Below are 12,620 nucleotides of genomic sequence, written 5' to 3'. Positions count from 1 at the left end.
AAATTATAGGATTGATATCACTCCCTTTGCATGTCAAAATGCAATATTCATTCCCTGGCACTTGCAAATGGAGCTGAGAAAACTAAGCTAACAAAAAATAAAACTTATATTAAAATATTTTAAATGGACATTGCTAACATTGTTAAATTTCCTCTGAGATCTCAGCCAACTAATTGGTTCTTTATAGCAGGCATTAAATTTGGGTAGTTTTTACAGGCATTTCAGGTGTTATTGAGCCACAATTTACATTATTCATCCTTAGCATTGGCTGGAATCTGTGCAAATTGCAATCTGACAACATCCAGAAAACAGTTGGTTTCGCACCCCATCTAAGTTATATGATCAACTCCATTTTGCCAGCTGTCTTCCAGGACCAACCTTTGGAGATCTCTCTCTCTCTTCTCCTCTTAAAAGAATGCAGTCTTTTTATACAGTAGATTTGTGATTTTTGGAAACTACTGGGTTTTTTTCAACCAAATTTAAAATATTTGTTAAAATCCAAATGTGTAAGCAGGTTTAAAGTACAGTATAATACAGATAAGTATTTTTGTTATTATCATAATGTAAAGTAACATAACGTAACGTAACATTCATTCATTTAATTTAACTTATAGGCTGCCCAATTCCTTCTGGACTCTGGACAGTGACAGTAGTATAGTATAGCACAGCACAGCACAGCACAGCACAGCACAGCACAGCACAGCACAGCACAGCACAGCACAGCACAGCATAGCATAGCATAGAGTATATTTTCTTCTGTTCAATCATGTCCAGTTGACAGAGACTGCTTGGACAAGTCTCTGCTGTTTTCATGGCAAAGTTTTTCAGAGGCGATTTGCTGTTGCCTGCTTCTTAGGGCAGAGAGAATAACTGTTCTAAGGTTATCCAGTTGGCTTTGTGCCTAGGACATAAAGAACTAGAACATAACAATTTCCCAGTTTCTATCTGGGTGCCTTAACCATTATACGAAAGTGGCTCTTTTGTAATATATGATATAGGGGCTGAAATGATTCCTAACCACTGGACATGTTTGCAAAGACTAATAGATGGTAAAATCAAACAATATTTGGAAAAGTATAGGTTCCCCAGTTCTATCTTCCAGGAGTCTTTCTTTATTATTAAACAGTCTGCCGTGATATTGTGGCCTCTAAATGTGTTGGATCAACTCTCAGAATCCTTGTCAATGATATTGGGAATTCTGAGGGTTGTAGGCTACAGCCCATATAGCTAGATGACCACCAGATTGCAGAGAGCTGCTGTAGTATAAAGTGACTCACTATAGATACCAGTTTGAAAGCGGAGCTGATGATTGCAAGATACTTTGCCAAACTAATTGAGTAAGATTCATCCGTGCATGTACCTTTCCTTTATTTGTATTGCAGCTGAATGTATATGTCTTTCCTTGCTTTTTTAAATTGCGTCATAAATGTTGTTCTGCAAAGGCCAGTGACTTACCAGATTGTCAATTGTCATTCAGCATCAATGGTGCCAAAACCTTTTTTCCCCTCAGGACTTTGAGATATAATTGTGGGCAAGGACAAAAAGTAGGCAGCATCGTATATAAGTACAGCCTCTTGTTGAAAATCAAGCACCCGTATTACAGATGAAGAAGTTTCACAGCAGATGAGGAAGGTAAGGAAGAAAGAGCATGCTGAGATTACAGAACTATAGCATGTCATTCAAATTTTATTGGCTGGGAAACAAAGGCTTCATTTAAGCTTTGAGAAAATGGGTGGAGTATGAGAAATACAACTTTTTAATTATTCGTGATTTCTCCTCTCTTTGCCTTCCACAAAACAGAACTTGAATATATCCTGCAATAAATTTGATTCTGATCTACTACTTTCAAGATACCAAGCCTAAATTCTTACCATGCTGGATCTATACACAGCTGTGCTTGGGCTTTTGATTCTTCTGTTCTTGATGGGCAAATTTTTCCCCCCTTATTTTTGGTTGGATCTGGAAAACTTTATTGTCTACCTAGACATGGGATATCGATGCCACAAATACATGAAGCGTACTCCCCCTATCACTGTACTAGAAATATTTTTGGCCAGAGTTAAGAAATACTCAGACAAACCCTTGATTCTCTATGAAGATGAGGTTTATTCCTACAGAGACATTGATAGACACAGCAATCAGATAGCCAGAGTACTAAAGGACTATGTGGGGCTGAAAGAAGAGGACATCATAGCTGTTTTCCTCAAGACCACCCCTACCTATCTCTCACTTTTTCTTGGCTTAGCAAAGATTGGCTGTACCATGGCATGTATCAATTATAACTTACGACTCAAATCTCTGATACATGTGCTGAAATCTTGCAATGCTAAAGTTCTTCTATCAACTCCAGGTGAGAAAATCATGTATGAAATACTTCCATAGAAAATAGTAATATGGGATTTTTGTTTGTTAATTATTCTTTGGCCTTAGATATTTAAATACTATATTTAGTAATATTTAGTGATTTTATTAACTCATCAAGTCTGATAATCAATAATATAGATTAATTAATATACATTAAGTTATAGATTAAGATTGATTTAGAATTAAGTTTATTTGTTATTATATTATAATACCTTAATTGATTTGTTGGGTTTAACAATAACTTTTAAAATTAATAATTAACAACAATTAATAATATTACTATATATAGAACCATTATTTACTCTTCCTACTGAAAGGGAAATTTTGAGGGAAATTGTATGGTAGAGTGGAGTGAAGAAGTTAAAGCAATTAAAATGTCAACATTTCAGAAATATGTAAAAAAAACCCACCTCTAACCCAACCTTACCAACAGGTTCACCCTCAACTCAAAGATCAATAACTAGTATCTTAGAATCCGAAAAAAAAGTAATACTCCACAATCAACACAGGAAACATTATTGGCAATCCAGGAAAAACTCCAGGAAAAAATAGACAGAAATCATGAGACAATGAGGGAAGATATGCAAAGAATGGATAATAAAATAGAAATAATTCATCAAATTTTAGAGAAAAATGAAAAAAGATAGAACAAATTGAAAAAAGAGCGGAACAAAATGAAAAAAAAGTAGATACAATAGATCAAAATTTTTTCCTGATGAATAAAGAGTTAGAAGAATCAGTAATTAAGTTAGAGATGGATAGAGCAGAGTTTTATATTAGATTTCAAAATATAGAAGAAGATAAAAATGAAAATTTAGTAGAGACAATGACAGAAATGATAGCCAATATCCTACAAAAAGATAAGCAAGAAACCGCAAATGGAATAGATAAAATTTACAGGGTACATTCCAACTACGCCCGGAAATATAAGCTCCTAGAGAAGTACATGTAAGATGTGCCAAAAAAGAAATTAGAAATGAAATATTAAAAATTACAAAAGATGAAACAGTATTATATAAAGGGAAAGAAATTAGAATTCTTAAGCAAGTACCAAAAATTTTTAGGGACAACCAAAGAGGGTATCGCCCATTGGCAGAACAACTAAATAAAAGGAAAATTCTCTTCAGATGGTTAGTCCCAGAAGGAATGCTTATCACATGGAAAGGGAAAAAAATTAAAATAGACAATGAATTAATGGCACAGGAATTTTATGAGGAATTTATAGTAGAAGAAAGATCAGAATTAGAAAGTCAAAGCCAGGAAGAACAACCCTTAATAGACCTAGATAGTGGGAAAGAAGGAACATCCAAAGGTAAAGAACAGGAAGAAGAAAGAATGCTCACGTGAGCACAGAAGAATAGAATAAATAGAAGGCAAATACGAAACTAAGTGGGTATGGAACCAACAGTTAATCTACTCTCATTTAATGTAAATGGTTTAAATTCATATGTCAAAAGAAAGTGAATATTTAGCAAATTACAAGAACAAAACTTGAATATTATTTGTTTACAAGAAGTGCACATCCCACAAGAAAATGAAAAACAATTAGAAAATAAGAAATTAGGAAGAGTATTTACAGCCTTATCACATAATAAAAATAGAGGGATTGTGGTATATGTGAAAAAAGAACTAGATCCCCCAAAAATATATGCTGACAAAAAAGGAATAATCTTAATAATCTCAGTTTTAATTTTCAATGTACAAGTTACACTAGTAGTTATATATGGACCAAATAAAAATCTTAAAGCCTTTTTTTATAAATTACATCAGAAATTAGTAGAATTGGAAGTTGAAGATATTTGTGTTATCGGGGATTTTAATGGTATAATTGATGCTATTAAAGATTATAAAAGTGTTAATAAAAATTTATACAAAAAAAGAAAAGTGCTTCCGAAAACATTCCACCAAATGTGTGAAGAATTAAGTTTGAGAGATTGTTGGAGAATAAGAAATAAAAATAAGAGAGAATATACATTTTATTCTAATGCCCACCAAAGTTGGTCCAGAATAGATATGGCCTGAGCTAACAGTAAAGTAGGAAATTCAATTAATCAGATCCAAATTGATATAAATGATTGGGCAGATCATAATCCAATAAAAATTCTATGGAAAAGTGAAGGTAGGAAAAATAGAAGATGGATGTTGAACTTGCAATTACTAAAAGATTGGATCAAAAAAGAAATGGAGTTATTTCTTAAAGAAAACAATAATCAAGAAACTTCTTTGCAGAATTTATGAGACACAGCCAAAGCTTACCAGAGAGGATTAACAATAGCCTATACACCCAGAAAAAATAAAGAAAAAAGACAATATAAAAATGAATGGATATGTAAATTGAAAAAACTAGAAAAAGAATCCCAGAATGACCCGGGAAACCAAAATATAAGACAACAAATTGTGTTAACAAAACATAAATTAGAATTACTAGATCAAGAAGAGGTAATAAGAAAATTAAGAGCTGTAAAACAAAATCAATTTGAAAATGCAAACAAACCAGGTGGATGGTTATCTTATAAATTGAGGAAAGAAAAGGAAAAAAATTAATTCAACAGTTAATAGATAAGAATAAAATAACACACCATCAACTAGAAAAAAAGAAAGAAATAGCATTAGAATACTATAAAGAATTATATGATAAAGATAATATTAGTGAAGAAGATATATTAAAATACTTAGAAAAATCTAAAACTAAACCTATAAGCAAAGAAGATAAAGAAATGCTAAATAAAGAAATAACTAAAGAAGAGTTAGAAAAAGTAATCATGAAATAGAGTAATAAAACCCCTGGACCAGATGGACTTCCAATTGAATGTTACAAAGCAACACTACATATAACAGGAGACCTATTATTAGAAATTTATAATAATATGTTAAAAGATGCTGTATATCCTCTATCATGGCAAGAAGCCAATATAACATCGATACATAAAGAAGGTACAGATGCAGATCAGATTAAAAATTATAGATCAATATCTTTGTTGAACGTAGATTACAAACTGTACATGTCAATTATAGCAGAGAGACTGAAAAAAATATTAAACAAGACAATACATCCAGACCAGAACTGTTTTCTGCCTAACAGACAAATAAGATGCAATACTACAATAACTTTAAATATGTTAGAATACTACAAAAGCCATAGTGATAAAGAATTTGCAATGCTATTTCTGGATGCTGAAAAAGCCTTCCACAATTTAAATTGGGACTTCTTTAAAAAATTAATAAAAATTATGGAATTCGGACCAAATTTTGAAAATATGATAAACAAAATATACTCTAAGCAAAAGGCAAGGATCCTAATCAATGGAGATTTGACAGATACATTTGACATTAGGAAGGGAGTGAGACAAGGGTATCCGCTCTCCCCTTTAATCTTTATAATGTCAATCGAAATTTTATTAAATCAAATCAGGGCGAATCCTCAAATACAAGGTACTAAGATTAAAAAACAAATTTATAAAACGCAGGCATTTGCAGATGATCTAGTTTTTTTTCCTAGAAGAGCCAACCAATTCAATGTTATACCTATTAAAAGAACTGGAAACATATGGAAATGTAGCTGGTCTTAAAATAAACAGGAATAAAACTAAAATACTAACCAAAAATTGCAAACAAGACCAAACTTATATGAAATTTTATGAAACTTCTAAATAAAACTAAAGAAAAATGGTCCAATTTAAATCTATCCTCAATGGGAAGGATTAATACTATAAAAATCTAACATACTCCCAAGATGGCTATATCTTTTCCAAACGGCACCAATTCAATTACCGTATATACTCGAGTATAAGCTGAGTTTTTCAGCCCCAAAAATGGGCTGAAAAACCCGACCTCGGCTTATACTCGGGTCACCACAAGAGGGCGCCGGGTCACCACAAGAGGGCGCACCGCGGGAGCTGGGCAGACATTGCTGGCTTGGGTGAGTGTGGGAAAGGGCAAAGTGCGGCGGCAAAGGGCGCTCCAACCGAAGCGGCTGTGGCAAGAGTGGGGCAGTTGCCTCCTCTCCCTGGCTCTAGCAAAGTTGCCAGCCAACTGCTCCGACGGCGTGCGAGAGAGGAACAGACGATGCGAAGCTGGTGAGGTCGGGGGGGGGACTCATGAAGCAGGAATCCCCCCCCCCCGACTTCCCATCGTCTTTTCCCCTCTCGCACGCCGTCGGAGCAGTTGGCTGGCAACTTTGCTGGACCCGGGGAAGGGAAGGCAGCTGCAAGATGCTGACAGGAGCTCCAAGAGGGAAGTAAAAGGGGGCTCCGAGTGACGCGGCTGTGGGAAGGGTAAGGCAGCTGCCTTCCCCGGGTCCAGCAAAGTTGCCAGCCAACTGCTCCGACGGCGTGCGAGAGGGGGAAAGACAATGGGAAGTCGGGGGGGGATTCCTGCTTCATGAGTCCCCCCCCCTGACCTCACCAGCTTCACATCGTCTGTTCCTCTCTCGCACGCCATCGGAGCAGTTGGCTGGCAACTTTGCCCTACCCTTCCCACAGCCGCGTCTAGCCTGATAATCTGATAGTCTAACCCAGCAGGCCTTTTCTGCTCCACCCCCCCCCTTAAAGTCTTGCCTACTGCTCCTTTTACCACTAGCGACGACCAGTTGAATACTTACAGCCTTTTCTACGACCCTGCGATCTTAGCGGGTGCAATGCAATGCAATACAATACAGTACTGTTCTGTGACTACATTTCCTAGAGACTCTTTCCCCGCCCACTATCCCTGACGCAGCAACTTTCTGAGGTTTCGGGCGATTTGTCCAATCACAGCTCGGGAAAGTTCTTAACGGCAGCGCGATGACGAGATGGCCGGTCTGGCACGCTGGGAATTGTAGTCCACTCGACTTCCACCTTCCAGTCCGGAGAAGAGACGTTCCTCTGTAGAAAAATCCACGTTTCCCAGAAGTCCAATCGCTGTTGGGGTGGGAGGGGCGAAGGAGTGCGTGGCGGGCAAGGGAGGAAAAAAAAAAAGAGCTCGACGAGAATTAACCCGGTGGGCAACCGTCTGAAGCAGCGAGTCATGAGGGAAATGGCGGTCGATAAAGAACTGCTGGAGTTGGACCTCTACGCGCTTTTGGGAGTAGTGGACAAAGCGACGGATAAAGAGGTTAGGGAGGCCCAACCTGAGGAAGGGGGGAGAGAGAAGGGAAACCATCCTTCGCAACCCGGTTTGAAAGACACTGGAGGCGGTCTGGCTTTCATTTTTCAGAGCCGTGCATGAAACCAGGCATCTTATTCAGAGGTCCCGCCGATAAGTGAGCGCCGGGGCCCAGTTGTCTGAGGCTTGGGGCCTCCAAATGCATTTTGGACCCCAAAGTCCCATCGTTCCCAGCTGTGACCGGCCGGGGGGGGGGGCAAATGGGGATGGCAGTCTAATGTGCGCGGAAATGGTCCGCGGAGTGAAAAAGCGGCCCTGAGTAAGCATTACTACTAGGAGTAAAGGGTTATTCTGCAAAAGGGTTTCAAAAGTGCCAGGAGTCGTATATCTACCTCAAGGCCTGTCCATTCACCGGGGTAGGGATTCTTTGTTGGTTATTGGTTGGAAGTAGTGTAGGGTCTCCTGCCCAAGCAGGGGGTTGGAAGACCTCCAATAATAATAGTAATAATAATATAATAATAATAACAACAACAACAATTTATTACATTTGTATGCCGCCGCTCTCCAAGGACTCAGAGTGGCTCACAACAAGCAATACATCTACAAATCCAATATTAAAAAAACAATTTAAAAAACCCCTTATAAAAACAATCATACAATCCGGACAAACCATACAGAAATCATAGCAGCTAAGGGTATGTCAGTTTCCCCATGCCTGGCGACATAGGTGTGTTTTCAGGAGTTTGCGAAAGGCAAGGAGGGTGGGAGCAGTCCTACTCTCCAGGGGGAGTTGATTCCAGATTCTCTACTTTATCATTGGATTATAGAGAGAAAAATTAAGTCTCTAAAATCCTGTTTTGAGGGATTTTGACTCATAGGTTTTAGCTTGGTTGCTGATTGAACTACTTTTTTTACTTTTTAATTTATTTAATTTTATTTTATTTATTGTAAATATCAGATTGCTTTTATTTACCCACTTTGAAATAAATATTGTTTACCCTCTTTAAAATAAATATTCTAAAACATTTAATCTACTGATGTCTCATTTAATGTAATTTTATTGGTTTCCATTTTTATAAGTTACCAGTAACCACTGCATTTTCTAACCTCGGCTTATACTCGGGTCAATAAGTTTTCCCAGTTTTTGTGCCAAAAAATGGTGCCTCGGCTTATACTCGGGTCGGCTTATACTCGAGTATATACGGTAGATTTTTAAAAAAATCTCAAATATAAACAGAATAATCTCTAAATTTATTTGGCACAACAAAAAACGAAGGATAAGGATTAAAGCATTGCAGGATTCAAGACTGAGAGGAGGATTTGGCGTTCCGAACTTAGAATTATATTATCAGGCAGCAAAATTATTATGGATTAAAGAATGGATCAATTTGGACAATTCCAGAATTTTAGCAATAGAAGGACATAATATTAACAAGGGATGGCATGCACATTTGTGGGAAAAGGAACATATTAAACATTCACATTTCAGACAACACCAGATTTGGAATACTCTACTTGAATACTGGAGGAAAGTAAGGAAAAAACATTATAGAGAAATGCCTAGATGGCTATCTACACTGGAAGCTCAAATACATCTGAACATAATAAATAAAAACCAAATGAAAATATATGAAGAACTTCTAGACCCCAAGGGAGTTATAAAATCCAGAGAAAAACTTAAAAATGAAGGCCTAGAGCTAGATTGGTTACCGTATTCTCAGGTACAAAGCAGATATAAAAAAGACTTAATTGAATTTGGAATTTGTAAAAAACCTAATGAAATAGATAAAATCTTAACAGGAACAGATAAAAAATTATTTCCAAAATGTATAATTATTTATTAAATTATGAAAATATAGAGGAAATAGTCAAACACAACATGATAGCATGGATGACAAATTTTGGTTATTCTATTCAACTGGATGATTGGGAAAAATTATGGAAAATAAATTATAGGATGACATTGTCTATACTATATAAAGAAAACCTACACAAGATGTTTTACCGGTGGCATTATGCCCTAGCACGCTTAGCCAAAATCCACCCAAGTATAAGGAATAAATGCTGGAAATGCAAAACGGCTATAGGAACATACTATCACATTTGATGGTTATGCCCAGAAGCAAAAAAAAATTGGATCAGAACTCGAAACTGGCTGGAAGAAATATTAAAATATAAACTAGAAACAAAACCAGAAATGTACCTATTAGGAATAATCAGAGGACAACATAGCAAAAAAGATTATTATTTAATAACTCACATACTAACATCAGCAAGATTGGTGTTCGCACAAACTTGGAAACAAGAAAAGATACCAAATGAAGAGATGATGATCAAGAAAATGTTAGACTGTGCTAAATTAAGTAAATTAACTTATGAATTACAGAATAAACAAAATAAGGACTACTATAGAGTGTGGGGAAAACTGTATGATTGGACAGAAAAAAATAAGAAAATGAATTAATATTAAAGTGAAAAAATGAATGAACAAAAACAGAATTGTAAAGTATCAATTATTAAGTAAACTAATATGTATATATATAAGTATGTATATATGTTTTATGTTGTTTGTTTGTTGGTATTATAATCAATTTTTTAAAAAAATTAAAAAAGAAAAGAAAATAGTAATACTGTATATCATAACTACTGGTCTTTTCTCTTCTTTTTGAATTGCGCCCAAAGATATATTTTTCAACCCAGGAGATGTGCAAAGTGTTAGCACAAGTTCAGATTTTGTATTAGTAAAATAAATTTGACATATGCAAAATGATTTCTTTTATATCAGTATTTTGTCAGCATTGGATGGATTGATATTGCGAATTTATGTAGTAGGGAAGCATTCTCCCAGAATAAACCTCTTGGTTTATTAAAAGTCACATTTTTATTTCTCTATTAATAATCTCTCAATAGTTCAAAGGATTTTAAATATATTTGAATGATTGAACTTCTCTCCCCTTTATTCTTTTTCTTCTGCCTAGCGCTTTGACATAAATTGTCTTCTGAGATCAAGAAGGTAAGACCATAAGAATTGTAAAGAGTCATGTAGATAGCATTTTACTTCCATATTATAAAATAGGGGGGTTTTTTTTGGAAGCTAAGATTATCCACCTGTCCCATCAGATCTGGGATCATATGATGGGCCCTGTATACAAAGGATTTCCATCTGATGGCATTTAGTTTCTGGAACCCACCTTCTGAAACATTATCCCACCCTATTACAATGCTCCTAACTTTGCAGATCTTTAGGAATACTCTGAAGACATTCTGTGTGGATCCCATGTATGTAGGGAGTTTTGCAAGATGACTACTTTTGCAAGCAGGCATCCTGATTAGTTGGTGGGATAACACCTTAAGTAATTGATGTAGTTGATCTATACAGATTAGTTGATGTTTGCAGATTAGGGGTGACATCGTGAGTAGTTGTAGCAGTTGATGCCTGCAGACTAGTCAGCTATTTTGTAATGTATGTCTGTGGTGTAATATCCTGGGTTTTGGGTTGGCTCCAAGTTAGTGGTCTGGCTATATGTTTATAGCGTGTGTCAGTTTGCTTTGTGTGTGTATCAGAGGGGGGGTGCAGCAGTTAGAGGCACTGTTGTGGTTTGGCTTCTGGGTGGTGGTTGTATTTGGTCTGTGGGGTTGGTAAGGGTTTGAGTCTTCTGAAGGTGATTGGTGGTGGCTTCCTGTGCTGTTCTGTGTCTGATGTCAGTTTTCGTGGCTGGGATTTGTTTGTTGATTAGGGCTAGTTTCCAGATGTCTGGTAGGCGAGAGGTATTGTCATGTTTATTCATGTTGTGGGGGTGTTTCTTTATTTCAATGGTTTCCATGATTATTCTTTTGTTGGAGTGTTCAATTTTGGAAATTAGTTATTTCAAAATCAATTTCATGTCCTGTTGTTTTGAGGTGTTGGAAAAGGGAGGAAGTTTTTTCTTCTTTTCTGAGTGCGTTCTTGTGTTTTGCGATGCATGGGTTTATTCTTGTCTTAGTTTGTCCAATGTACAGTGGTACCTTATCTTACGAATGCCTCATCATATGAACTTTTTGAGATATGAACTGGGCATTCATGTTTTTTTTTGCCTCTTCTTACGAACCATTTTTGTCTTATGAACCCTAGCTTCTTTCTCAACTGCTGCTGCTGCGAGCAGCGGCCCAAACAAGCGCTTTTAAGTTTGCAGGCTCTGAGGATCGCAACGGTGCCTGCCCCACCCACTCCAAAAGCCGTGCTGAGGCCACCCAGGAGCTCTTACTGCTAGGACTGTGGCGTGGGGTGGGGCGGGCCGGGCCGGGGGCTCGAACCACTGACAAGAAGGGTTGGTGGGGTGGGGGAGCCAGTCTCCAGCTGCCTTCCCCGTGCAGCCCGAGAGCTTTGCCTCGGCCGTTTCTTCTGAGGGTGGCCCGCTGTCTTCTTTCCTGGGAGCAGAGATGACGCCCCCCATCTCCGCCTCTCTGCTGGGCTCTCTCGGCTTTCCTCCCATCCCCCCCTCCTTCAAAGAAGATGAGGGGAGATTTGACGAATGGTTGGCAGCTTTATTTCAATTTTTCCGCCCGGAAGATCCCAGGTGTTTCTTTCAAAAAAACTAAAACGAAAAGTGTGCTCTCCTTCTGGGTTTCGAGATAAAGGGGAAGAGAGGTCAGGTGCCGGGAAAAAAGCCCCTTTGGCATTGCAGACTCCAAAGGGTTTTTTTGAACAAAGATAGACAATTAAAACAAATGGTGGAAGGACGGAGTTTATTGCTGCATTTAACTCATCGTGAAGAGTCATATTAAACCACCATCCAGTGAATTGGTGCCTCCTTTCCTGTGCGGGAGGGATTTGAGCAGAGAGGGATACCGGCGGGGGATTTGCCTTCCACCACGGAAGGGGGTGGTGGTTCGTGGCACCGAAGCCTCAGAATCCGCAGTGGGGAAGAGCCCATTTAAGTTTTGGCTGCTCCCCTTTCCTTTTTCTCTTCCACCTCCTGCCCATTCCTTTTTCTTCTTCTCCATCTCCCCTTTCCTTCTTCTCCTCCTTCCCCTTTTTTCTCTCTCCTGCCTTTATCCCCTCTTCCTCCTCCTTCCTCCTCCTCTCTTTCCTTCTCCTCTCCTTCCTCTTCCTCCCTTCCTTTCTTCCCCTCCCCCTTCCCCTCCTCTACTCCTCTTCTTCCTTTCCCTTCTCTTTCCCCTTCTTTTATCCTGCC

General features: G+C 37.8%; 1 protein-coding gene across 1 annotated transcript in view; it reads left to right on the top strand.

Annotated features, from left to right (window-relative positions):
• Positions 1 to 1,872: 1,872 nt before the first annotated feature.
• The window catches only part of LOC139152897 (long-chain fatty acid transport protein 2-like), a 39,533-nt gene continuing 28,785 nt past the window's right edge, over positions 1,873 to 12,620 (top strand). The window contains exon 1 of the mRNA XM_070726265.1: positions 1,873 to 2,350. Within this exon, the coding sequence (XP_070582366.1) occupies positions 1,873 to 2,350 (478 nt within the window). The remainder of the gene's footprint in view (positions 2,351 to 12,620) is intronic.

The sequence above is a fragment of the Erythrolamprus reginae genome, chromosome Z (assembly GCF_031021105.1).
Source record: "Erythrolamprus reginae isolate rEryReg1 chromosome Z, rEryReg1.hap1, whole genome shotgun sequence".
In the NCBI taxonomy this organism is placed as follows: Eukaryota; Metazoa; Chordata; class Lepidosauria; order Squamata; family Dipsadidae; genus Erythrolamprus; species Erythrolamprus reginae.
This window is presented reverse-complemented; position numbering and strand designations above follow the sequence as displayed.